The sequence below is a fragment of the Neocloeon triangulifer genome, unplaced genomic scaffold, assembly GCF_031216515.1.
Source record: "Neocloeon triangulifer isolate White Clay Creek 2 clone unplaced genomic scaffold, ASM3121651v1 ptg000006l, whole genome shotgun sequence".
Lineage (NCBI taxonomy): Eukaryota > Metazoa > Arthropoda > Insecta > Ephemeroptera > Baetidae > Neocloeon > Neocloeon triangulifer.
Window position 1 is genome coordinate 2,202,801 of NW_026775549.1, and position 26,957 is coordinate 2,229,757.

General features: G+C 37.2%; 5 protein-coding genes across 21 annotated transcripts in view; 4 read left to right on the top strand and 1 right to left on the bottom strand.

The window, feature by feature from the left end:
- Positions 1 to 8,261, top strand: part of LOC132194337 (CUGBP Elav-like family member 2) — a 277,639-nt gene extending 269,378 nt beyond the window's left edge. For 5 of the 10 annotated variants that reach the window (XM_059615532.1, XM_059615531.1, XM_059615534.1 and 2 more), the window contains 8 exons: positions 93 to 236; positions 293 to 382; positions 728 to 757; positions 1,862 to 1,897; positions 2,937 to 3,119; positions 3,176 to 3,406; positions 4,026 to 4,156; positions 5,608 to 8,261. In XM_059615532.1, the coding sequence (XP_059471515.1) occupies positions 93 to 236; positions 293 to 382; positions 728 to 757; positions 1,862 to 1,897; positions 2,937 to 3,119; positions 3,176 to 3,406; positions 4,026 to 4,153 (842 nt within the window). In that variant the 3' untranslated portion in view covers positions 4,154 to 4,156; positions 5,608 to 8,261. The remainder of the gene's footprint in view (positions 1 to 92; positions 237 to 292; positions 383 to 727; positions 758 to 1,861; positions 1,898 to 2,936; positions 3,120 to 3,175; positions 3,407 to 4,025; positions 4,157 to 5,607) is intronic. The other 5 variants (XM_059615525.1, XM_059615529.1, XM_059615528.1 and 2 more) reach the window with 5 other exon arrangements.
- A 258-nt stretch (positions 8,262 to 8,519) lies between these two features.
- Positions 8,520 to 10,328, top strand: LOC132194124 (rabenosyn-5). 2 transcript variants are annotated; one of them, XM_059615214.1, is made up of 4 exons: positions 8,520 to 8,671; positions 8,804 to 9,009; positions 9,083 to 9,415; positions 9,583 to 10,324. In XM_059615214.1, the coding sequence occupies exons 2-4, from the start codon at positions 8,806 to 8,808 to the stop codon at positions 10,159 to 10,161; spliced, it is 1,116 nt and encodes a 371-aa protein (XP_059471197.1). In that variant the 5' UTR covers positions 8,520 to 8,671; positions 8,804 to 8,805; the 3' UTR covers positions 10,162 to 10,324. The 2 variants fall into 2 exon arrangements, with proteins under 2 accessions (XP_059471197.1, XP_059471198.1); XM_059615215.1 differs by having other exon boundaries at positions 8,548 to 8,671; positions 8,726 to 9,009; positions 9,583 to 10,328.
- Position 10,329: 1 nt separating this feature from the next.
- LOC132194125 (protein UXT homolog) lies at positions 10,330 to 12,357 on the bottom strand. Of its 4 annotated transcripts, XM_059615216.1 has the most exons (5): positions 12,199 to 12,357; positions 11,088 to 11,241; positions 10,804 to 11,030; positions 10,537 to 10,748; positions 10,330 to 10,484 (listed from the first exon to the last, which is right to left on the bottom strand). In XM_059615216.1, the coding sequence occupies exons 2-5, from the start codon at positions 11,213 to 11,215 to the stop codon at positions 10,341 to 10,343; spliced, it is 711 nt and encodes a 236-aa protein (XP_059471199.1). In that variant the 5' UTR covers positions 11,216 to 11,241; positions 12,199 to 12,357; the 3' UTR covers positions 10,330 to 10,340. The 4 variants fall into 4 exon arrangements, with proteins under 4 accessions (XP_059471199.1, XP_059471201.1, XP_059471200.1 ...); XM_059615218.1 differs by lacking the exons at positions 10,330 to 10,484; positions 10,537 to 10,748; positions 10,804 to 11,030; positions 11,088 to 11,241 and adding exons at positions 11,360 to 11,947; positions 12,006 to 12,034; XM_059615217.1 differs by lacking the exons at positions 10,330 to 10,484; positions 10,537 to 10,748; positions 10,804 to 11,030; positions 11,088 to 11,241 and adding an exon at positions 11,360 to 11,947.
- A 511-nt stretch (positions 12,358 to 12,868) lies between these two features.
- Positions 12,869 to 15,847, top strand: LOC132194288 (uncharacterized). 2 transcript variants are annotated; one of them, XM_059615460.1, is made up of 8 exons: positions 12,869 to 13,007; positions 13,187 to 13,338; positions 13,506 to 13,675; positions 13,762 to 14,125; positions 14,183 to 14,443; positions 14,508 to 14,867; positions 14,934 to 15,189; positions 15,250 to 15,847. In XM_059615460.1, the coding sequence occupies exons 2-8, from the start codon at positions 13,313 to 13,315 to the stop codon at positions 15,655 to 15,657; spliced, it is 1,845 nt and encodes a 614-aa protein (XP_059471443.1). In that variant the 5' UTR covers positions 12,869 to 13,007; positions 13,187 to 13,312; the 3' UTR covers positions 15,658 to 15,847. The 2 variants fall into 2 exon arrangements, with proteins under 2 accessions (XP_059471443.1, XP_059471442.1); XM_059615459.1 differs by having other exon boundaries at positions 13,762 to 14,443.
- Positions 15,848 to 16,634: 787 nt separating this feature from the next.
- The window catches only part of LOC132194257 (neogenin), a 32,649-nt gene continuing 22,326 nt past the window's right edge, over positions 16,635 to 26,957 (top strand). For 2 of the 3 annotated variants that reach the window (XM_059615421.1, XM_059615423.1), the window contains exon 1: positions 16,636 to 16,940. In XM_059615421.1, the coding sequence (XP_059471404.1) occupies positions 16,832 to 16,940 (109 nt within the window). In that variant the 5' untranslated portion in view covers positions 16,636 to 16,831. Of the gene's footprint in view, positions 16,941 to 26,957 lie in introns of all 3 variants that reach the window. The other variant, XM_059615422.1, reaches the window with a different exon arrangement.

Below are 26,957 nucleotides of genomic sequence, written 5' to 3' on the forward strand. Positions count from 1 at the left end.
TGTTTTCTTATGCAAAATTTTATTTAAATTGTTCAAAACTTTATATATTTTAGATCTCAACTGGACTCAATTAGGTTCAATTTTCATTCCAGCTGGTCTGCAGACGTTGGCTGCCCTCCAGGGCTCGGCAGGCCTCAACCTGTCCGGCTCCGCAGGGTCAGGAGCCACCAGTGATATCAGCGCGGCCAATCTTCAGGGACTCGCCACTCTGGCGAACCTCTCTGTCGCCAATCAATGTGAGTGCCACCCTCTCTCTTTTCATGCCATTTGATTAATTATGCCACCCCTTCAGCTGTGAACCCGATGAGCATGCAGAATTTGGTCACTCTGGCCGCCATTTCTGGCGGCAACGGAGCCAATTTGCAGGCCGTCTCGCCCACTGGTGAGTTCTTAAAGTTCTTCCTCAAAAGAGAGCCGCCGCTTTTTGGTATACTGCGGGAAATTGAATAATGATTTTTGCTATGTAAAAAGCAGGCTCTCTTATCTACATTTTCGGTGTTTGACTGTTGTTTTATTTTTTTTATTCACTCTTGCGTCAATTAGAAAATATATTGTGACGAAAAGTAAGCAGGGCTGACACGCTTTGTATTCCGAACGAAAATTTGATGCCGCGATGACTTTTCATAATTTATTATTTATCTTTTCTCTCCTCCACTCTGCGTTGTTTACAATAAATAAATATCTATTCTGTGGTTTTACTTATCGATGCTGTTTTCCCACATTATAGGATCCAGTGCCTCTGGGTTAAGTAGTCCAGGTTGGTTTCTCATAAATTCTCCACAGAAGTAATATTTTGCATACTCTGCTCTCTCGTATATATACATAATTATTTACTTTTCCAAGATTTTTGTATACTGCTCTCTCTCTTTATATATTTTTTGTAATTATACATTTATTGCGTATACATTAGTTGATTTACATTAGCTGAAACATGCATTTTGCTGATTCACCTTTTTTAATGCCCTGCGCGCGCGCTCCGCTACTTGGAGCGCGTGTCTTATTTTATTCTCATATTTTTAGCCTTGGTCAGTGTTGTAAGAAGCGATCCATTCATATTCGTGACCTTTCGGCTCGAGTACAAATAAACACGAAAAATTATTGTTGACCTGCGAGAACAAAAATTATAATAGAGAATTCTTACAATGCTGGATTACGAGTGTGTTGGTGTAGTTTTTCTAGTATTTTTGATCCGACTTTTCTATGTATCTTCGGAGGCGCATATATTAATTTCCCTCCCAGCAGATGATTTCTCTCCCAGCTTGGAGTTTTGTATCATATAAAAAGCATGAAGTTTTTTCGAATTTTATTTTTTACATGCCTGCTTTTATGGTGCTGCTTTTTGAAAATATATATTACATAAATTCATTATTTTCCCTCTCTCATAATATTATATACGCAGAGTTAGTACATTTATTCATAATACCAATAATTTTACTTTTTCCCTCATTGATCCCTCTTTAAACCCTTTTGTATAGTTGATAATTTATACGTCCAGTTTATGGAAAGCGCAACGTTATAATATATTCTCTTTTGAACCTGTTTTCGATCAAAGCCTTGTAAAAATTTTATATATAAAAAGGCACTACTCGTTCCTGTTCCGCGTTCAAACGGCAGGGATGATATGAAAAGTTAACGCACACCACAAATATTAAGCCCACTCTTTCGGAACAGACCTCTGTTGTAGCCTCTCTATCTCTCTCTCACTCTCTATATTATCTCTCCCTCTAAAATATTAACAAAATAATTTTGTACATAAACCGGCGGCAACGTTTCGAAATAATCCCTTTTTGTAGAGATTTTACCACATCTTTTGGGATTGTGTTTTGTGACGGATACTCTATTTTTTGTTTTGTTTTTGTAGCCCTCACGGGGTTGACTAATTCAACGGCAGGTATGTGTAAGTGTCACTTTATTACATATTCTCTTTTGCATCAAGTTTCTGTTCAGGCAATTCAGATATATATTTTATAAATAATTTTAACTCTGGGGATTGAGGTCTTTTGAAGAATTGCAATTTAATTGTTAAACTTAGCAATCGGTGCGCATTTATTTCTAAAAAAAGAAGGAAATTCGATTCTCCACTCAATCCCCTTTTTCGTACTCCTTATTTTCCAAAATCCTATTATTGAAATTGGCAAAAAGAGAAAAAAAGCTTTTATACTGGTTACGGGCAAAAATCCGCAGTCCTTGATATTCTCTTCTCTATTTGTTTCTGCCTACCTAGCCCTCCTTGGCAAACCCAAAACCAAAGGTGAGGGTGCTACACACTACATTACTCGTGGGTTTTACTCTCTCTTGTTTCGGTTCAATTCATGTCGCCCCACGAATTTATATTTCTTTTGCCCTCCTCTTCTTTCTCTCTGCAATCCCACTTTCTCTCTCTCTAACTCTTAAATTTTGCGTCTATATTTTTTTTTCGCTTCTCCACTGTTCGCGAATCTACTCTATACATTATTTCGACTTTTGCTCCATTCTCTCTCTTTTCTGCACTCTGCGTGTTTGTGTGTATGTATATTTTTCTCTTTTCGCACTCACTCCTTTCTCTCCCTCTCCTATATTATATACTCGTGCTGCGTTTGTGCAATATTAAAGTGTGTGCGCGTCTCTCACTCTCTAGCTCCATTCTTTTTGTGTCCGTGTGTAGCTGGCCTTCTCTTTCGGCGTGTGTTTCTCCACCATACTTTTTTACGCTCTCTCCCAACGCTCACCGAATTATTACTCAATTAATTTTTTTACTTAATTGGTTTTTTTGGCATGAGGTCATATAATAATAAATTCCATAGAACATCCTCCTCCGCTATGTTATTTTTTTTCCAGCCACCAAGTAGATATTAATTTGGTTGTTAATTTAATTGCCTATTTATTTATTTTCAACCCCGGCGGAGATTTGACGAAAGATTATTAACTATTTTTTTATTCCTCTGGCGCGTCTGCAGGGTCGATAGCGCCGCAAACGTCGAGCGCGACCAACTCATTCAGTGCAGTCAGTCCGGTCACCTCCATGGGGCTGGGCGCCCTTTCAGGGACCACCCTCACCAGCCTCAACGGCCTCGGCTCGGCGGCCACCAACGGCTCCAGCCTAGACCCCCTTTCCTATTCTAGCATACAACAGTACACAGGTATGCAAGTTACGGAATTCAGGGAACCTCTTTGAATTTTTCATTCTCCCCCTCAGGGTTCCCCGGTTTTAGTTCAAACTCCATAACCACGGCCACGGCGGCTGCGGCGGCGGCAGCAGTCAATTCAGGAAAGCAAACTGAAGGTCCCGAAGGTGCCAACCTGTTCATCTACCACCTGCCGCAAGAGTTCGGTGACACTGACCTGGCGCAAACGTTCCTCCCATTTGGCCAGGTGCTTTCCGCTAAAGTATTCATCGACAAGCAAACAAACCTCTCCAAGTGCTTTGGTAAGTACAAAATTTTAATTTTTATAATTTTCAGTTTGCATAAACTTGTGTATTTTGAATGAGAAAAAACCATTTAAATGATCAAAAGAAATAAAAATGTAACATTTTAGTTGCTAATTTAAATCAAAAATTTTTGTTAAATTTTATCAAAAATAAATTTAATAATTTATCTTTTTTTCATCTTTTTATAATTTATTTATTGCATAATAATATTTTTTTTTAATTTTAAAAATAATTAATTAATTAATTTAAAGTTTAATAATAAATTACTGTGTTTAATTTTGACGTTATTTGATATTTAAAATACAACTTTTTATTTTATATATATAAAGAATAAGTTCAAGTTTACGTACTTCAGTGTTTTTAAACGTAAATATAATAAAATATATGTTTTTTTTCTATGCAAATTTTTTATGAATTGTCGACTTTTATTGATGATAAATTATTTAAATTGTCAATTATTATTATTATTTAAATCTTGAAATGATGAATTTTTCAATCCCCACCTTTTTTCGTCCTCATTTAAAATATAAATTTGAAAACCTCTATGTAAATTAGTTTATTAAAGTGTATATTTTTATTAATTTGAACTAAAGATTTCTTTAATTTTTGTCTGCAGGCTTTGTATCATACGACAACCCTGTGAGTGCCCAGGCTGCCATTCAGGCGATGAACGGTTTCCAGATCGGAACCAAGCGCCTCAAGGTGCAGCTCAAGCGATCCAAAGACGCCTCAAAGCCGTACTAAAGAGTAAGTATGTGCGGAGAGGCGCCAAGAAAGACCAAAGAGACGTGCGACAATACAAACTCATGCCATGGCATCCTAACAGGCCTAATAAGTGATGATTTTGAAGAGCGAGAGAGAACGCGACATTATTAGAAAAGAGTCTTTAAAAATTGATAAAATGCCGATTTGTAAATTTGCCTATGTGCACAAGAATGATGATAGATTTTTTTTATTATGATGGCGCTGCTTTCGGTTGAATTTTCGATTTTGAGAGCGGTGGTTGGTGCGCCGCCGTTTTCAGCGGCTCCGCCACCCTCTCACCCATTCAGCCATTCCTGCCCTGCTAGCCGAGGAGATGCAGTCCTCGTTGTCTTGAATTGATTGTTTTTCGTGGTCGATATATTAAAAGCAAAAATATCTCGGTGTCCAATTACTGTTCAGTGTGTCACTCTCTCTTTAGGAACAAGAAACTTGCTAGTCACTCTCTAGTCATTTATTAATTGCATTTAAAACAAAAGTTTGTGTTTTGCGCGGACACATGTCACACTTTTTTTTTATTTCCTTGCGAAAAACAGTGTGCACTCCTTACCACACTCTGATTATTTCGCGCACCCGATTTTCCAGTGATCACTTAATATATTGAGATTAAATATCAGTCAGTGTACATATCTGTGTCAAATGAGTGGTTTTTTGCACCCTGCCACAATAATATCTCGGTGTTTCTTTACATATTTTCTAAATGTGCCTTGGGCTCTCTCTCTTTCTCTCGGTGGGGAAGTTCTTGTGCAAACCTAACCAAAAATACGTTTCATGTCTCGTACGTTAGTTCTTCTCATAAACCAATACTTAAATCAATTGCTCAACTGTTTTGAAAAGTGGAAACATTTATTCCACTGTTGGGTTTATTATATTTTCGAATGACTCAATAACTTGTTTTTGTCGCTGATTAACCAATGTCTGAATTGCAAGGGGCCAAAGTAATGCTTTGTATTGTAACTATGTAGTTTTTAATTTGTAGTTGGAAATTTTTGGCTAAAACATGATTTAAGGTATTTTTCTTGATTTTCCAAAACGGTTAGGATGTCACAAGACTGCCACCCACTGTTAGAGCTAAAAATAAAATAAATGGATGACACAGGGTCTGCCACAAAACAGGATGATCTGTGTTACTAGAAATAAATAATTGAGCTGTTCAGTGTTTGTGTCTATAAAAATCTTAAAAAGTGGGAGAATAGTAAACACTAAAATGCTCAAGTAACCGTTAATTTAAAACAGAAAATAATATTCAACTAAAAATTTAACAATAAAGGAAACGGTGTTGAGTGTCGCCACGTATCAAATTTCTCTATACGAAACACGAGGCTTGTCTCTCTTTTCTTAATTAATATATTATATATAAATTGAATAATACTTAAGTGTGTGGACGGATTAATTTACCTTTATTTTTGACTTGTTGTTTGCTTTCTGTTTCCTAGATGTAGGTTCTGAGACTGCCACAACAATTTGTTGGTTGAGTGTTGACCTTTTGACCGCCGTCCCTCCTCTGCCTGATGTGTCAACGTCTTAGGTGTCATGTTGTTGTACGTGCGAAGAAAATTTCTCTGTTGCTACTACACTCACTCATTCACTCTGGATTCAGACAAAAAGAAACAGAAAAAAAAATAATAGTAACGCTCGACCTGTCTCGCATTATTGATTAATACTATACGTTGTATGAATCAATTGTACTCGTTGATTGGTGGATATTTACACTTTTTTATTGTTGCTGGTTGGTGTCGAAAAATAACAAAAATCACAGTGTTGAAGCGGTACGTGAAGCTGAAACGAAAGATTTCTATATTATACCGAGAAAACAAAGTAAAAATAATACAGCTATATCGTCATATCACGCAGATAAAATTTAAATGTCAAAGATCAATAGTGCAGCAGATTTATACATATTTTTACAGAAAATTATTATTACTCCCTTGACACATAAAGCCGGCGAAGTCTGTGTAAAATCAAACACACTTCGCCCGGTCTTGCTTTAGAAAATTTGATGGATTTGATATGAAAAAAATTCCCAGGTCGTGAATTAAGTGGATTTAATGTTACTCTTACTTTTACGATGGTTTCTCCCCTTTTTTTGATTTTGTTTGGTGTTTTTTTCTTTCTCTTTGATTTAGTTTCTTGCATTCGGCACGCAGTAAAGTATATGTGTCCTTTTTCTCTATTTTTTTCTTTTGTTATACATAAATATGAAAAAGATGATGGATTTCTGTTTGGTAGATGTGTAGTAGAGGAAAAATCATTTAAATGAGATGTGTTAATTTGTTTAATTGCCATGTAACAAAATGGAGCAAATCAGCAGACGATGTTTTGTGTGTGCCTTTATTGTTGTGAAAAATGAATTTATTATTACACTATTATGTACTTAAAATCGAGTCATGTAATTGATTAATTAATTAATAATTTCTTTGAAACATATAGAACATAGAACGTATATAATTATTAAAAAACGGAACGTAAATAGTCACGCACTGGGTTGAGAATATGTAATTATGCGAAAAGAGAAAAACAACCATTTCTAAACATGAATACAAATATCAAACAGCAAAAAGTCGACACTGATTTTAATTCGCAGCAAATTCTTGTGCGTGTTGATTTTTATGACTGACTGTACCTTAAAATCAATATATTTGTTGTACTTTATGTTGCTTCTTTATCACCATAATGTGGTTCTCCAAATAGTCCCCAAAGAACTTAATTATTTTCTATTCTAAAGAAAGACGATTAAGGAAAAGTTACCATGCATGAAAACAATATGTGGGGAACGAACACTGCTTTCCCGCAGTTAATCTACGGTTGCCAAAAACGCTGAGATGAGAATCAAACTGAATTTGCACTTTTCATCGGATAATGTATTCAGAGGCGATATTTAGAAACACACAAAAGCCAAAGAGAGGATTTTCCCATGTTCATTACATAAATTTCACATGCAACTCTGCATTCAGTTTTTTCTATAATATCACATTGAAAAAGGGACCTTGATGTACAATTTATCTGTTTTTTTGTGAGCTGTCACTCGGTCAAGATCAATTTGAGTAATTAACACATTACGCGGTCGGTAAACATGGATATGTTCCTTGGTTATTTGTTTTTGTCATTAAACTGCTGGTCATGAAAATCTCAGGAACGCTACATAATTTTTTTTTTAATACATCATATGATTTTGTGTGTATTTTTTTTTGTCTCTGAACGTCGTAAATATTATATGAATTATTGTTACCCGTCAAGCTGAGCGTATCTAGAGTGAGGAATTTAATTGTTTATGTCGGTTGATCATTTTTGTGAAAAAGTTGTTCAATGTCGAAAAAGTCTAATAAATTTCCGTAAATGACTCCCAAATCAAAATTATTTATAATGAGAAGAAAAATTGAATGGTTCCGGACAAGAGGCAAAACTGTTTGATTGGGCAGCAATTTTGTTGACAAAAAGTGCAAATAATGATGTGTTTGTTGTGTATTATGTTTCCTGGATTAACACAAGAAGGAAAGAAAAAAGCAGGTGGAAAAGCTCGGGTCCTGCTTTAAAAAATAAATAAATAATCGTTTCTGACTATCAAACAAACAATGATCTCTACACCCAAAAAAATAATTGCTCGTCAAAATGTGGCAAAAGTGTAACAGATGATTTTGTTTTTCTTGTCGCGCTAAATTATAATTTATGAATTTGAATTTTGTGCTCCTTGAGTTTATGTTATTATGCAAACGAGAATCACGAGAGGTGTTTCTCCATACTGTCTGTTTTTTTTCTGTAATATAAAATTTGTTGAGATGAGAGAATATGATGGAAAATGGTAAAAATCAATTACATACAAGAGATAACATAAAAATCCAGTTTCTGTAGTCGTGTGCAGACTTTGAGACAGAGAGTTTATATATAATTAATTAAATTGTAGTCTGAGAGGAAAAATTTTAAATTATTGATTACGATGATGAAGATGAACAACCACACGAGTGTAATTTTATGGCGAGAGGATATTTTATCTTTGTACCAAAATTACTGTGGTGTTTATTTTAAGTGATAAACGGATTAATGTACTAAGGGCAGCACATAATAATAAATCCTATTTTGGAAGTAAAATTGACGTCTGATTTTTTATTTAGTTACCCCATCACATCCTATTATAATAATTCATCCAAACGACTGCAGTGTACGTATAAGGATGAAAATTTTTATCAATGAATTTTTTGTTTTCAAAAATTGAAAGAGAAAAATAATAGGACATTAGAAATTTCAAAAATCGTTAGGTAAATATTGATGCTTAATACGCTAAATATACAGTGCAATGTATAAGGGCCATGCCTATTTGGCGCCAGCATCATTTTGGGTTTGAGTTTGTGCCACGCCCACATTTACATGGGCGTATCCCCAAAAGATTTTTCAGAAAATCAATCAATCTCTGAGAGTTGTTTTCTACAGCCGAGCCAAGAGTTAATTCGGCCTGTACAAAATTGAAATTTCGCACCACAACTTTAAATGAATAACATCTGAGCGGTAAGTTCTGTAATTATAGAAATTCCTGTCAGCAATTAATGTAATTTTTATTAGAAATTGTTGCCAACAAATTATGTACATAACAGAGTTGGCTGGAAATTTTCAAAGCTAAATAATTTTCATTATCAAAAGCTATGTACGAGTATGACGATGAATACGAAGACGTCGCAGGAGCGTCGATCAGGCCTCCAGAGGTGCAGGTTGGCATCACCAGGTCACTGACCACTAAATTCAGAGAAATGAGAAGCGAAAAAATGGACAGTTACAACACCGACATAAACAAATTGGTCATCCGTCTGGAGAAATTGATGAATGGCCTTTCCAGCGATCCTGTCAAAGTATGTCATTAAATCAAAATTTTTTTCATCGTCCATAATTATGTAATTTATTAAAAAAAAATATATTGTATAGAGAAAAACTCATGAGCAAGCAGTTGTTTCTTGGATGGATGACTCGTTGGTCAACTTGTGTCCGAGTTGCGGTTCGTCTTTCAACCTGACCAGGCGGAAGCACCACTGCCGATTGTGCGGAGCCATCACTTGCAACGCCTGCTCTCAATATTTACCAATTGCGGACGCACTCAAATTGTCAAACAAAAAGCTCTCCGAGGAGTCGATGCAACAGGCGAGCCTTCCTGACTTCAGGGTCTGCATGCCCTGTTACGAAAGACTGGAGCACCGGACACAGAAAGTGGCAAGCAAGACTGCAAGACCAATTATTTGTCAATTCTACGACAAACTTCAGGTGTGTATAATAAATAGAAATAAGTAATTATATCATTCAAATGAAAGTAAAAGTAAAAAAAAAAAAAAAATGCACAATTTTACTATTTATCATTGTATGCATTTTAAATTTGCACATATTTTAGTAATTAATATTTTTCAAAATCTAAAATTTATTAAAATTTTTAGCACCTTCAAGCAGATGCTTCCGTTCTCCTTGCCGAATACAACAAAATGCATTCCTCCCTCTGTTCGGGCGAGTCCATGTACGACTTGCGAGATGCTCAGATGACTCGGCTCAAGTTGGTGCAGCTGGCCGAGCAGATCGAACACACAAGCAAGTCCATTTTGATCCTGGGTACCAAATCAAATGAGGAAAGCGCCCCTCGCGGACGGACTCTGCGCCTCCAGCAGTCGGTCAGGGCATCAGCCTCGAACTTTATTCGGGACAATCTAATGGGTTTGCCAACGCTGCCGTCTGAGATGGAACTTAAGGACCTGAGGAGCCGTGTCCGCAGTGGCATTTCAAGCAGAATGAACCAATCCGGAGGTCCGAAGTCGGCCCACGTGATGCAGGGGGCAGGCTGGGGCACTTACACAAGCAGCAGTGCAGTGGTCGAGTCGGATGACCCCATCGTCCAGCAAATTAACCTGGTCAGGGGCTACATCAAGCAGGCCAAGGAAGCAGGGAGACTGGACGAAGTCTTTTCTTTAGAGGAAAACTTGAAACTCCTCGAAACCACGTACTGGCAGCAGCAAGGCCAGTAAGCAGCAGGTGAGCAGCAATTTCATTGTGATAAATTTAATATGTACGCTATATAATTCCGTTACCAAGATTTGTGCTTTCAGCCGTGATAAGAAATAAAATGTTTCTTTAACTCTGCTATTTTTATCCAAGTGTTTAGTTATTTTAAATAAAACCAAATTTCATCGACTAGATTTTTTCTTTATCTATTCTTTTTGGCACTTTTTTGAATGGTGAACAAAAGATAAATTGTTGCGAGGATCATTGTGAAAGCAGTGACTACCATTACAATACCACCATGGTCGGAATTTCCCACTGGAACGTTCAGACTCACTTCCAGCTCATTCTGAAATTTTTTAATTTAATATTTAGCAATTCAATTAGACAACACAGCCTACCGAAGAGTAAGGAAGGTGAGTCCAGTCGCAAAGCTCCCGACTACAGTACACGCAGGGTGCAGGACCCTCTGACCATCCAGGGCAGTTTTGCACAGCCTCTCCAGGCTGGTATGGACAGGAGGCCAAAAGGGATGGCTGAACGAGCACCACTTCCTTGTCCTTAGGGCCTGCTTCGTGGTACCGCAAGTGGAAGGGCAGATTCATTCGAACCTCTATAAAACAAAATTAAACTGGTGATTCAAATAATTTGCTGTCTTTGATACAAACCTGTTTGACCAGAAATTACAGGTAAGCTGTAACTATAGACCCGAAACGGTTGGCTTTTAGCTTCAAAAGCTTCGATGTCAATGGGCGCCAATAAACAGTTGATCCCGTTCTGCTTGTCCCTGGCAACCGCGTCTGGATCTACAAAAGCTCCCGACGGAAACTTTTCCTCCAGCAAGATGAGACACCCCGTCAAATTCCACGGAATGTGGACACTGGTGTGAAGAGATCTGAATGAAAAAAATTTAATTCAATAATAATGGATAATTATATTTTTTTTTATTCACCTGTGAAAGCCATTTTCAGACACCCATCTGTGAATTGTTGCTGTTTTGTGGCAGGAATTTCTTTTTGCCAGAATAAGACTCGGGAGAAAAATTGTGAGGATGAGCCACCCAAAGACAGACCTGGCCATAATTCCGTAATTTTGTCCAACAGCTCCTGCACAGGCAAAATAAAATTTATATTTTCAAAGAATTATCTCAATGATCGAGCTTTATAGTTTTTCAAGAAAAAAAAAAAAATTTAAGATAAAATGTCCAGAAATAAAATATTTCCATTAACATCAGGATATTTTATTCAGAAAAATTTACAATTTAAATTATAATTTAGAGATCACTTTAATCGGTTTAACAAGTCTTTTTGAATGACTTCAACTACAGACAGCTTAGGAGCCAAACTTTCCGCACTCAAGTGTTCAATGTCTGATGGATAAAAGTGAGCGTCGTCCTGGCCCAAAGTCATTGTGGCGAGTGTGATGTGACTTTCGATTTGAGCAATTTGACTTGTCATGTACTCGATCTGGTGCTCGAGCACCTTCAGTTTGGCGTTAACCACCATCAGAGCGTCACTCAGAGTGTATTCCATGAAAAGGTCAAGGCCTAGGCTGACGAGAATTCTGTCCGGCTTCTTCACAACGGCGTCCACGTAGAAATCACAGCCCAGGTTCACCGAGGTTTGCAGTCCATTCTCCTTGATGTCTTTGTTGTCAATCATCAACTCGACTGTGTGCTTCAGCTCGGTGTAGTCTACCAGCTCCTGTTTCATCTTCTCTCGACGCTCGTAGGCGATTTTTAGGTCTTCCTTTTGAGAGAGGAGCATGCTGGAGAAAATTCGTTCCCTCGTCGCGGCTGGCTGCATGTTTTATCTAAAAAATTGTTCAATTCTTGCATTAATTATAAAAGCGTTTGGTAGAATTTTATTACTTATAATTACTTTTTATCCTTTCCAGGATCTAGATTTGATCAGAAATTAGAATGATCGATTAAATTGCTGGAATCACACGACACTGCTGCATGTATACGCCATTATTATTTTATAGTAATCCGAATTCTCTGCCATTTCAATACTTTTGGCGCTTCTGATCCGCATAACTTACAGTCCGAAAATTTAACTTACTTATTACTTGAGCGATAAGTTCCAATTTCCAGATAAAATTCCAGCAAGATTAAAATATTAACAGTAAATTCGCAAACAGCACAATCAAGATGCGTTTTCTTTTTCCTTTTATGCTTTTTAATTTTTTTTGTTTGTTGATATTTTACATGTGCGCCATGATTGCCTAGGGAGAGCCAACATGAAAAAATACTAAACGTTTTGCAGTTTGCACTGACAATAAGAAGAAAATAGAAAATGTGCAAATTTCAGCTTGAATAAAATTTGGCTGCATGAAAAATTAAGATTGATTGAATTTTTATCACATGATGATAATTTTGTGGATTCTAAATAGAATCATGTTATTTTTGGTAAATTGGTATAAATGTTTTTGGCTTGTTAGTTTGAAGATTTTGTTGGTAGAGGGGAGTGCATGTGCATTTTAAAGTTTGTAATCAGCGCGTTGAGCGCGAAGGTGATGAAGCTAGAGAGATCACTGACTGGAGGAGATGAAGGCCACGAAAACAGGCACACTAAAGACGAGGGGGTGGGTTTATTGGGAGCCGGGGGAGGGCTGGGCCGTGGGCAACTTTCTCTTTTGGGACAGGAAACACAGCAGTAAACACAACAAGAACAATTCATTTCCCTTCCCTTGAAACTTGAAGGCTGCAAAAGAAGAGGCAGAGGCAGAAGAGCGTCGTGACTCGAATCTCGAATGACTCTCAATTAGAGTTGCAAGCACTGCACATGGTTGAGTTTGTGTGCCGGATTTGGATTTTTGCCTACTTTTCGACCAAATTTTAGCGCAACCCGGCCAGTGTTGAAACTTTAAGGTACCCATACATACGTATCTTGACTCTAAAGAGTTAAGTAATATTATATTTCTTGTGAGAAAGAGAATTCTCTTTCTCTTAGTAATTTTAAATTCTTTTTTAATTATATTCCTTCATTTTAAACGACAAAAATCAAAACTAATTTATTCCAATTATGTAAAATAAATATAATATTCTAGGTTCGCTTCCATTTTTGGGCCCACAATTTTGGTTTGGAGAGTGGATGCTTTGGATTTTTGCGCTTTTGAATCTGTGAGGAAATTTTTTACACGAGTTTGTATGAAAATATCCTCAGATCAAGAAAGATGGACAATAATTTGGCAGCGATGAGGTAACTATGCATTGTGTTTTATTTATGTACATAATTGAATAATCCAAGCACATCGTTAAAAGCAGCCGCCTGGCAGGCTGGCTTTTAAACGGTTTATAGTTAAAACTATAATTATATGTTGAAATTTTGAAATACAAATAAAATGGAATTAAACTTCTTTTTAATAGGCCAGGAGATGTAGAAATGAATTTAATCGTTGATGAAATCAAAGCAAAGAGGTTCACTGAAGCCAACAGGTCAATGTCATTACGAAATCTGGCAATGAAGTCCATAGTTTTCAACCACGAATATTTCTTAAAACAATGGCAACAAGATTTCAATCCGATGAATGTATTGCGTAAGGACCTGATTTTTATAAAATTTATGCAAATCACCAAACTAAAAAGAAAACTTATTGGGAAATAATAAATTTTTAATTTGCAGCCAATTCGATCATCCAAGATTTCTTCAAAAATGGCAGACAATTCTTCGGCAATGGGAGCAACCAACCAACCCCAATCTGCAGGGAATTTCTATGGATGTTCCTTAATGAAAACTTAATGGAGTTTGATTTCAACGAGGATACTTTGGTACCCCCAGATTGGGAGCAGGGATTTTTCTATTACATGAAGCGCCATTGCTGTAATTTGAAGAAAATTGTCCGAGGCCATGAAAATTTCCGCGGACCAATGGTAATAAAGACGAAGGAGCTCCTCAGATGGAGCAAGCTGACGTACATGGGCTTCCGGAACTACACTTGCACCGATGAGCAGCTCAAAAAAATTCAAGAGAGCATCCCTCAGCTTCAGTATAAATCAGGAAAGGCTTTTTTGTTTTGTTTTAATATTATATTGATCTATTTTAGGGGCATGGAAATTTCTGTCAAGGAAAAATCCTTTACTGAAAAAGCTATTGAGCCTTTTTCTAAAATGCTGAGTCTGACACACCTTGAGCTACGTATTGAGGGATGCCGCATTTCTTTGGAAACTGTTGTTCACTGTGTTGGAAAAATTCCAAACCTCAAAACTTTTGCTCTTATTGAAGAAATACAAAATTCAGGCAATCGGTTCCTTGAATTGTATGCAGAGCATTACCCAAACAAAAAACTCATCCTCACTGCTTTGTGGTAAGAAAAATTCTGCATTAAAGGCACCATAAATAATTAATAACTCTAATCATTTCACTTTAAGCATCCACCTGCCATTTAAAATTGAGTGGCCTGCAAACATTATTGCTCAAAAACTGCATATAGAGACTAAGTCTGATTGTCCGTCGAGTGTGGAAAAACTGATCGCCATGCCTTTCCCACCATCGAAGCTTATCGTGCATGCAGTGCCAAACTTGGTCCACCCGATTGTTGAAAAATTTGGACCACATTTAAGAGAATTAACCATCAAAGCTTTGGGAAGGGCTGAATCTTATCCGCCAGCCCCACTTGGATTATATGCCATTGAAAAAAGCCCAAATTTGCAAGTGCTCACTTATACTTCGACAGCTGATGAATTTGAGGAAGTTGATATTCCTTTTGCAAAATTTAAGAATTGGAAGAGGCAAGCAGACATTTTTGGCTTTGACGTTTGACAATCAAATTTATTTTGTATTTTTCTTAACTACAGATACGATGTCACTGACGACACATATCATGCTGAAGGGATGTACTTGGCTCATAACTCGGAGGCGGATAGAATATTTAAAATGTTTCTTCTTGGTTCAGAAAAATCTGAGCAAGTCCGCCTTCATCTCAAGACACCAGGGCAAATTAATGTGCTTGAAGAAGTTTTGACGATAAAACCAAACAGCCACGCCATCAAAAAGTTGATCGAGGTCAGCCTTGACCTTTACAGTGTAGACACAATCAAGCCTGCACTGAAGGTGAGAACAAAAAAAAACCTTATTAAGGCTGAATATATAACAAAAAATTTGTCATTCTAGATTGTTGCGGGCTTAATTTACCATTGTCCAAGTTTTGAATTGGTCAAATTTCGCACTCTCAGTGATAAATATGAACTTTCTGCGGAGGTGATATGCCGACGTAACTCTTGGTTCAAGCATCTGACAACTGCAGTTGGAGTCAAGATGTTGTGGAAATATTATGACATCCCGCAGAGGTTTGATGATTTTGATGAAGATTTTGGGGACGACAACAGTAGTGTGTGTTCAGGAATTCATTCAGAAAATGAAGTTATGAACACTGATTACGAGGAAGAGGAAGAAGAAGAAGAAAATGAATTTGATGATATTAGCGATGACAGTGATGCATCGCGGGATGAAGAAGATGATATGGTTGAGGGAAAAGAAGAAGATTTATCAGAGCAGAAAATTGATTGCTTGGATCTGTAGTTGCTGAAGCAAAAATACCAGTCAAGCAGATCTTCCACTTTTTTTTTTTTTTTTTTTGAATTTTCATAACAATATTTGGGAAGCGATAAAAATATACTCAAGTTTGTAAATTAAGTATTTCAGTGGTTATCTCAAATGTTTCTTCAAAATAAAACCATTTATAATACTCATCACAAAATAAAATTAGAAACCAATTATACTTTTTCAACTTGGAACCCTGCATTTTTAAAGAAACAGTAACAAAATCACCGAACACCAGACCACCATATTGTTTATTGTTGTGTGTGTAATAGAAATTTTAAAATTATAAATTAATTTTTGTGATTTATAATAATACTTTGTCTTAATGACTTTTCTTATATATTTTGCGCACTAATTAAAAGTAATCAGCAGCTTTTAAATTTAATATTTTCTCAAAAACGAAGACAAATTTTAGTAAAACCTTGCTAAGAATATTTCAGAAGAGCAGTAATTGTAAAAGAATTTTTGAAATGTTGTCTGAAGACAAAATATAGTTAAACTTCAGGGCATCCAAAATTTTTATCGCTATATATCAGTGTTAAGAGGAAAAAAGACATTTAGGTAATTCAAAATTTTAATCACTTAATTTCTTATACCAGAAAAATAAAAAATTAATAGTTTTAATAATATAAATAATGAATTTAAAAAATTGAATACTTAATTTTTATACAAAAAAATTGCACTCGCGCAAAAGCCATTAAACCACATTGTTAATATCAGATTAATATTTAATTTGCTATTATTGCACTACTTGTCTTGCAACAAGCGAATTCAAAGTAACATTGGACATTAAATTTATAAAATTAATTTTTGCGCTGTCGTGTTCCCCGCCTTCGCGGCAACCCTTTTAGTTTACATAGCGGTTAACAGAGCGCGTTAGCATCCTCTCCTTCAGGATTTCGTAAAAATTTTTGTGCAGATTTGAAGAGAAAGCAGGGCGCACGCGCACTCGACGGACAACACTTTACGAGCGCCGCTCTCGTTGGTTGGTGTAGCCGTCGGTCCCATTCGCTCTCCGTGTTTTGTGTTTTCGTCCGAATTATGAGACGCTAGGGTCGGACGGCGGCGCTAGGCAGACTGTTGTTCGAGGCCGGACTGTCCAAAATGCGCGTCTGGCGCCGACTGCTGTGAAGAAATCGTCTCTGCGGAAACCATGGGCCCTGAGGCGTCGCTGCACCTTCGTCGGCCGACCCTGCTGCTGTCCGCCGTCTCGGTGCTGCTGCTGCTGTCAGCCTGCTTTTGCTCCTCCACTTCGTCGGCAGGTCAGTCTTTCGGCCGCCGAATGCGGCGTTCGCAAAATATTTCCTCTTTTCGGCTGCGTTCGAATCGCGAAGGGGCGAAATTTTGTTGGTAAACAGCGGCGCCTGCCTCTCCGAAGCACACCTGTCTTTTTTTCTATTCCCCTCGTATAACATTTCGCATTACGTTTGCTCGTGCGGACACTACGTACCGTTCATGCATTGTAATGAAGAAGTGAATTATGATTCAATTCGATGAGGCTGCCCTCCCTTCGGAAAAGAGGACAGGTGATGCTGCAGTTTGCGGCTTTCATTCACTAAAATTGAGAGTTCACTTTTATTTTATTATATTTATTTGACCCTCTGCACCTGGACTCGAAAATGATTGATGCTTGATTTATTATATATATTTTATAATTATTTGATCTAAATCAGATAGATTATTCAACGACATTTCTAATTAATTTATTAAAAAAAATCAAACTCTGCGTTGAGCTTTGTTTAGACGGACCGCGTTCAAACACCAACGCCCTATTTCATATAATTATTTTATTGATGCTGTATGAGAACTAATTATTATTATTATTGAACTGATAAGGATAACACCAGTTCATTAGCTCGTGAAAAAAACTATCATCTGCTATCACTTCTCTCAAGAATTTAACATGTTCGATTTGTCAATTCTTGTGCTGGCTGAGCTTGATAATGACATCACAAGCTAGCTTCTTAAATTAAACTTGAGGATAACTTATCCTGTAATTTAAAAAAAAAAACTCGATATCGTAGCTTTAACATAGTTTCAGGTTTTCTTATTAATTACAAAGTGATAAAATGAATAAAAATTTAGGCCAAATACAGAGTAAATTATTTATACTTTTAAAAAAATACAAACTAAATTTTTTGTATTCAAGAATTTTTTTTTTAAATTTAAATTTTAAATATTGATCTGTAATTTTTAGCATAGAAATTATGACTAGCAAAAAAATTAAAAAAGACTCATTGAAATTCAATTTTTCATGAAACATATTGCATGTTAAATTATTGAAATTTAGTTGAAAAAGTTCACAGTTGATTAGAAATTCTTGTTAGTTGAATTGAAACTTGGCTACTCCTTGATGATTTGGATACAACTTTATTGTGCTTTTAATTGGGTCTACTTTTAACTGTAGAGAAAGAGAGTGAATTTAATTTAATCTTCCAAAAATTAGCACTATTATAATCCTATATTTATAAGGGATTTGATTTTAATTACTTTTCTGACAATTAGCCTAAAAAAGTGAAAATTAATATTGGTTAAACTAAAAAGAAATTTTATTTTGTCATTTTGATTTGTTATCTTTGTTTGACGACTCAGTTGAAAATGTAAAAAAAAATTTTTTATGGAAGTCATAATTTTCCTGCGACAGTCCCACAATTGTAAAATTTATGGCCATTTTATTGAGCAAAGCGTTTCTTAATTGAGTTAATAGACCACTGTGGCGCATTATCAAATTATCTAGGAAATGAAAGAAAAAAAATTCAAACCCTTTTGGGAGCCGTGCTGAATTGTTGCGGCACAGAAGGCAAATTGCGTTCCACTGGACAAGCATTGTAAACGGCGGTTAATCAGCATTTCATTACAAGGCTTGTTGAGCACAAACACACAGTGGCGCCTCGTGAATGGACAATGGCTCAACATTTCATAATTCTCCGATGGTTAATTGCAACACGAGCGGATAATGGGGTGTGTTTTATATTTTTTTATCCACCGCTTGCACGCACAACGACGGCGGTTGTTCGGCTTCTCGCCTTCCGCGACGGCCACACATGCATCCAGCGGATCGGGTTGCATTTTTAATTAAGAGCACTCTCCATTAAAAATAGCGCGCACGGATAACGAGCTGCGGTCGCCGGCGCTGCTTTATTGCCTCGCTTTTGGCTCGCGAAAAAGTTCGGCGAAAAACAGCGGAGAGAGGCTTTTTCACGCCTCGCTCGCCGCCCTAGCTGTTGAAAAGCGGCGAATATATGTGATTTTTTTTTCGGAAAGCGATTTCGTGCCGAGCCATTTTTCCAGTTGGGTTTGTTTTTACAACGTGAGTGACGCGCTCGTGTTTCATTTTGGGCCGAAAAGCGACGGATTGAGTGGCCTAAAGAGCGACGGATAACTTTTAATTGGAGTTTATTCGCGGAATGGAAAGCAGGCGAAAATATCAAAAGCTCTTCAACAAACCATTGTAATTTTTAGAGGCAGAAATCAATGTTGTAAAATATGAATTTTGATGAAAGCGACTATAAATGTTTGAAGTTTTGAATAAAACCGCCACTACCAGGGGGGAATTTTCACATTTTATTTTCCATGGTAATATTCTTTTTTTTTTTTAAATATTTGTGATTATTATTTTGTTTGATGCCATAATTCCCATAAGTAAACTAATTAATTAATTAATTAGTTCATTATTTGATTTGATTCAAAGTTTGTTTACATCAACTTTAATCTACGCAATTCTTAAATGGTGGTAAAAATATGATAAAAAATTCTCAATTTGCTTTTTTAAAACTTTGTTTATACTTGAAAAAATTCAGTTACAATTGTGTTTGTTAAAATGCTTAAATATATAGTTATATAATATTTTTCATTAAAAATTAATTATTAAAATGAAGTTAAATAATTCAAGCACCTCTAGCAATTGAGTTTTGCTGGAATTTATTATTTGCTTATTGTCAAACTCTTGAAGAACACAATTTTTCTAGGTTTTTTCCTGAAGATTTAGTTTTATTGGTTTCCTTTTTCTGCTGGATCAAGATGTTAATTGCCTTAAAAACCGAACCTAGATTTATTGTAAGGCAAAAACCATCAATCTAACCCCAAACAATCCCACCTTTGAACACATCCATTCCAATTTTCCGTCGCACCACTCAGATCAGATCCGGTGAGCACAAATAAATCAGCATGGAAATTAAATTTCCTCCGCGTCTCGGATTTCTTTCTCGGCTGCAGTTTGACACAGAAAAAGCATCGGCGTGATCACTTTGCGGCCCAGATAGAAAGAAGCGGCAGGACCAAAACAAAGAGATCGGATTAAGTGGCGTGTCCGTCTGTTCGGGGTGGTCCCGCTTTGCAGGGCTGCTGCAGCGACCGACCATTATTTTATTGGACTCCCTCGGGAGAAGCAACACAACGGTTGGCCCGGCGAGCCGAAAACCCTCGCCAGGGGACCGACTTGGGCACTTTGGCCGTCAGAGTCGTCAGTCGCAAGTGCCGACAACTGTTTGCGACCCACAATCGCGCGGTGATATGTTTTCATAACAACAAAACGTAACGGGACCCGGGGGTGGATTTCTTATGGGGGTGCCGGTACCGAGAGTGGTTGTAGTGCAGCCATGAGTCATGATGGCGCCCTCATCGATCCGACGGAGCATCTCCCTTTTTTTCATTCTGCTCTCTCTCCCGTGGGAGTTGTTCTTTTTGAATTTCCCATCCGAATTTGGGAAATATGTGCGCACGTGCCTTTTTCTTCTTCTTTTCTTTGGTCTTTTTTGTTCGCACAAAACTTCGAAGCTGCCGTTTTGGAGAAGGAGCAGTTTTCGTGCGCACGTGATACAAAAGTTTCCGAATTCACTTTTGCCGCGGGTTGTTTGGTGCCGCCGTCGGCAAAGAGCCCTCGAGACCGAAAGTGATGATTCCGAGTGACGACAACGACGGTGCTGGTTTTCATCAATTCGGCGAAAAGTTTGCTCGCGAATTTTGCGCTCTTTGCGGAGCTCTTGAAAGTTGAAAGAATAAAGAACGAGATAACTTTGGTTTTGTTAATGCAGTTTGCGGAGAGAAATTGAATAGTTCTCTTGAAAGGGATGAGTGTTCTTTGAAGAAGAAGAAGCCTTAGATGTTTTATTTACTCTCCACCGGTGCTCCATTCAACAATCTTCAATAATTCAAATGGCAGAAGATTTAAAAGTTAGATCAAAATTGTAGAGAAACAGTTATGAAATTTGTTTAGACACTTAAATTCAATCGAAATTTGAAGAAATTTTAAATTTTCTATTTATTTCAAGCATAACCACAAATGGTATGCAAATTGTTTAAGATTGTGAAATTAAATCCAGTTATAAGCAGTTCATCCAGTTTGCTTTGAATAATTTTGAAAAAAAAAATAATAATAATAATAACGCAGAAACAATTAATCTCAAGAACCATTTTGAATTTTTTTGCACATATATTTCATTTGGATAATTTCAATTTATTAACTTGAACAAGTTTTTATTGAAATCTTCTTTAATTAAATCGATAAAAAAATTTTATTCAAGCAGATTTATGTGCCAAATTTATTTAGACTTAAACGCATTGTGGCCTTTTGGATTTATTTAAAAAGTAATTCTTCACACAAAAAGTGCACTGGGCCTCCCCTTGTTTCTAATTCCGACGTCAGATTCAATCTGAATGTGCAATCTTTCAAATTAAAGCCGTCGTTCGACACATCTGCGTCTAATCAGCACACGAGAATAGACCTTTCACAAAGTCGTTTCAAAGTCTTTTCGTCAACTTCAAAAGAATGTCTGGTCATGGCGGCCGCGACTATTTTTGCCTGCAGCCCTGTAACTGAGAAAATGAGTTCAACCCTCGTTTCGCACGCAGGCCTCATTTTCGGCTCGAAAATCCATTAAAAGTTGCCGCGCCTGCTGGAGATAACACAACAAAATCCGAGCGTGCGAAATTCGCGCCGTCGTAAAAAAAAAGGACGAAAGAAAGAAAGCCCACCGCTCATTTGGCTCGGTGCCGCCGCGTGCATTCTGCGCGGATTAACGCCGCTGAGAATAAAGGGAAACAACAAAAGAGCGGAAACCCTTGCTAGGAAGAAGGGCAAACAGGGTGCACAATCCCGCGAAATAAGCCAGGCTGCATCTCCACCGCACCAGAGCGAAATTGCTGCGCTGCATGTTTGCAAGAAGTATAAAGGAGCAGAGAGAATCGCCAGCCGTCTCTCTCCGGCCATGCGAAACGGTTTTGTGCACTGTTTCAGCCCTTTTTTATATCGGCGAGGGCGAGCGAGACCCTCTCGAGAGTATGGGCTCAAATTGGACGCTACTGCAGAAGCTGCGGAACCACTTTGGAGATTAGGCATGGAGCGTCTTGAAAATAATGCTCAAGGCTCAATACAGGGATTATGAAACTTATTGTTAGTGGGAATTTAGGCATTTTATGTAGAGAAAATTGAAAGGAAAAAAAATTAATAACAAAATTTAATTTTATTTTTAATTAATAAGGGCTTATTATTTTAACCTCTTATGGTTTTTAACTTAATTTATTTAAAGTTCAAAGCTAAAAAATTATATTTTATTCTATTTTTTAAATATTATTAAATGGATTTTCTTGTTAATTTATAATTAATAACAATAAATATATATTTTTTTATATAAATTTCCTTCTATAGCATATTTGATTGAGTCTGTGCAATCAGCAATAACAATAAATGAATTTTGGTTATGTTTTATAAACTGATGCGGTTACATTGTTATTTCTAAATATGTGACAAACAATTTTCCTTATTTGGGTTTTGCTATTAATTATGTGTTTCATTATTCATTTATATTTATATGGAATTAATAATACCAAGTGAATTTACGCATTTGAGTCTGATGCCTGGCAAATGAATTTTCCAAAAATTTTCTCCTAGAATTTCCTGCCGATTTCACTTTAATGTGGCGTGTGTGTTGCCAACGCGAGCCACTTTGCCGTCGCTGCATTAAACTTTTGGGCCCACGCTCACGGCGTCCCGATCTCCGAGGGTTGTAAATATAAGAACTCACGAGAGTTTCTGGCGCCCCGCCAGGCAATACATTGATGCAGGCAGTGCGGGGGAATGCGTTGCGACGCTTGTTACCGAGCAGAAGATTCATAAATTATTCGACAGAAATTCGAAAGTATTAAAAGGGTTTTAATGGCCGCTATTTTCGCGGCTTTGATGTCGCTGCTCGCGACGAGCGCATAAATTAAAAAATTTTAATTTGGCCCCGGAGTGCTTTAATCGGCCGAGAGGAGGTTTTGAGTTTTTCGTTAAATTGCGGTCGGGCAGCACGTGCGCTTCCCTCTAGCATTATATTCTCTGCTCTCTTGCGTGTATTTGTTTGCGGCCCGCATGATTTATTCTGGCCGACACACACACACAACACAGGCCGGGATTTGCAGGCGTTGTGAAGTGGCAAACTGTTTTGCAGCTCCTTCCCTTCCACTCTCTCGGGTCGGCTCCCGCACTCGATTATGGAAATTACCGCCGTCGCTTTGATCCTTGGCTCTCTCGCGTCCAGATGAGTTACGCCGGCGACATCAAAATTGGAAATGAATTTTTAACACAATTAACCCTTTCTCCGCACCGGCGCGGTGTAATCCCATTTCGCCGGTGCCGGAGAGGGATGGAACTTTTTTTTTTAAATATTATACCTCTTGCTCGGAAAAGGCGGAGGCGAGGAAAAATGAGCTGTGTGCCGCGAGGATTACGTTATAATTTGAATTTCCCTGCCGTTGTTTGTTGCGAAATAAAACCAACGTTGGAGGAAAAAAATTATATGCATACCAAAAACCGTGTGCGCGTCCCAAATGATAATAACAATGCGAAAGTGGACGGAAAATTGATACGTTTCGCAGAGAGTGTACCGGGTTAAAAATGCTGAAAGCAATTTGGACAAATTGCTTTGTGCGCTCGCGAGCGCGACAAGTATATATTCATGGAATACATAAAAACTTAATAATGCACGGACGCAACAACAACATTCTAGGCGACGCCGGCATATGTAAATAGATTTCGAGACTGTGTTGTGCAAAATTGACTGAAGATTGAACGGCGCCGAGAGAAAGGAGGAGTTGCCTTCTTTTTGTCCCGGCGTCGCATATGCTCGGCGTAATGAAATTTTTGCTCTTTGCCCCCACGGCGAATTTTTGTATTCATCCCTTTTGCTCGCGGTTTGTCTGCGGCAAATTTGAAATCGGAAATCCATGGAGGAGCATCTCATTTGTCTGGAGCTTTTTGTATAGAGAGTCTTGAACAGTTCGTCGATAGAAATGAAAAAAAAAATATTCTGGAATATTTATTTTAAAGTTAAAAGCAATTTAATTTCAATTTCACATGAATTGTTAAATTTCTGCAGATTTTTTAAATTTTTTAATTTTATTACTAATTTTAATAACTACAAAATTTGTAAAATTTTTGATTAGTTTCTTTATTGTATTTATTTTTACATATGACATGTTAATTTTTGCCACTTATCAATAATTTATTGTGGCTGATAATTGGCAACAAAAATTGAATATTACGTTCAGATTTCAGAAGAAGATTTATTAAAAAAAGAAATATTCACAAAAGTAACATGATTGAAATTTTGCTATTTACTTATTTTTCATTCAAAAAAATGGAGATCTCATGCTTTCATGAATTTGTAACAATTTTTTTTTTATTATGACTTTTTATACATCTCTTATGTTTTCATCTGTAACAATTGCTTTTGAAACAGAAATTAGCAATATTTTGCACTGAAAGAGCTTTTGCTACGTTTGTAGCTGTCTCTGCGTAAACTGCAAAAAAGATCAAAAGAGTGCACATCAAAGGCGTGCGTAATCCGTGGCCGTACTTGCGCTCGCGGTGCGAACATTAATCACGGCGGCTTTCGCGAGGAGCGTTTTTAATCAGCAGCAAACACCACTGGCCGCCGGACTAAACGACGTTCGGCTCTCGTTTTGACGCGGAATTCAATAGATCTGCCCGAATAATCCACTTTCACGGCGTTGTTATTAATAAAACAAGCGGCGCCTGTGTTAGTGAGCGGCACAATTGATTATGGCCGGTGCTGCTGGGAAAGTAAGCTTATTGCAGAGACCGGCGGCTTTTGCTTTGCTGACTGCACGCCAGCAACACACATCAGGGAAAACGCGATTACCTCTGTCGGTGCAAATGCAAACAGGCGGGAATAAATAACGTCGCGCGCACGCGATAGTGATTGCAAAAATTATATACATGTTCATCCGACTCGGCAAAGTTCAGCCAGGGGAAAGCCATGACCACCCAGTCAGCTAGCAACCCTTTGTTTTTGCCAATCCATAGTTCGATGAACCTTTAATCAATTAATATCTGAGAAACCAATTATTTGTTTAAATTTAAAATTCTGCAAATTCATTTTAAAACTGATCCTAAAATTCTTATTTTCCTGATATATCTGAATTTTTATTCAAAAAAGTTTAGAGTTTTCTGAATATTTGTGTGTAGTTGTATAAAACTTTTGAACGTTTTGTATGTTCAATCAGTGAATCGGAAAAATATCTAATAATATGCCTCATTTTGCGATTTAAATTAGAAACCAAAATTAAAGTTTTTGGATAAATATTGAGAATACTTTATTAATTTAAAAAGTTAATTTTTTCAGACGTTTTGCCATGTGATCAGCTATAATCTATACTTTTAATCACATTTTTGGAAACAATTTGAGTGATTCAGAGAAGCTTTTTTTCAAATTTGTTAATAAATAATATTACCTAATTGAATTGCTATAATTGAGCGTATTTATTAAATCAGTAAAACCGGCTTACATCAAATTTTTGGAGATTATTTGTGTGTGATTTTATATTAAAGCCGGAAATATCATATTTAATATTAAAAAATAAATGTAATTTTAGTTTGAATTAAATCTGAAAAGAAAATCTCTTCTAGACAAACATGTGGATTGTTAGGGGCTCCAGTGTTTCATCGTGCGCCACACGTTTTTCAAGAGAGCTTTACTCCACTTCCTTTATCTTTTAACCACGCACATGATGCAGCTGCATTTTAATTCACAACAGCAGCAACTGCCACCAAATACCATTTACTCACTCCTCAGAGCTGTCACGCGTTGGTTTGGAACAAAAAATGATTTCCTCGCTCGCACTGGAGCACTCCACTCTAGTTCTCTCTCCCGAAACATAACTAAATTTAGATCTGCATTCGTATGAGTTGGGGCGAAACCCGAGAGCCGCCGCAGCTAAATTTCAGGTCGCGCGGCGGTGACAGATGGCCCTGTTTTAATTGTTTCCCCGCACGGGCAGCCTTTATTTATTGCCCCGTCGCACATTGCGCAGGATGGACCTGTGTTTCGGGCAGTTTATCGCCAGCACGCCTGCATGGCACAATGGGAAACGTCCCCGGCAAAAATTGACTCCATAAATTAATTACTCGGCGGCAAAGCTCCTCTTTGCACGATGGCGGCGGCTTTCATACAATTTCCTAAGTAAGTTTGCACAGCAGTCACCTGAGGGTTGACTCACTTGCATTGCGTGTTCAGTAAACCACCACCCACCCTTTCAGCTTCCGTCGAATGCTGTCTGGCCTGCTTTGAAGTCGAGCGAAAGCCAGGGGGACTGTTACGGGGAGCGAAATAACCCGTGACTGGCTGATTTTTTTTCTTCCACGAGTTCCGGCTTGAATCAAAATATTTTACCGAGTATGTGCTGAGTGGCGGAAATTTCGCAACCCCGCATATATGAAAATGCGTCGAATCGCGCGTGAATTCGATTCAGAAAGAAGTGCTTTCGAACGCGCCGTCTGGTGAAAAGGGTCTTGCAGCGTTTGATATTTCGGCACGAACTGACGCTTTTTTGCCACCACGACAGATATATCGAAAATGGATTTTTACATAAATTTGACGAGGATTACAGCCGCTTTTGCACCAGAAAGGAGAGGGTGAAATTTTGCAATCGCGTGCAAGCCTGATGGAATAAATAAATCCACGTGAAGAGGAAAAATTCTAAAAATAATAATCGGTTTTTTCGTTTGTAAATTTTTTAAATCGTTGCCTAAAAAAAAGTAATAAAAAACTTTCGTTTTTTGCTAATTTTTTTTTCTTGTTATTAAAAATATTAATTTTGGTTTGTGTAAGAAAACGTGTATTTTTAATTTTTACTTTTCTTTGATTAAAATTCATTTTAATTTCAAGATTTCATTAGAAGCACTCAATTAGAAGTGAAATTCTTTGTCAAATAAAAATCTTATCAGAGATTTGCAATCCCGCCGAAAAATTTCTCCTCGCTTTCATACCTTATTTCAA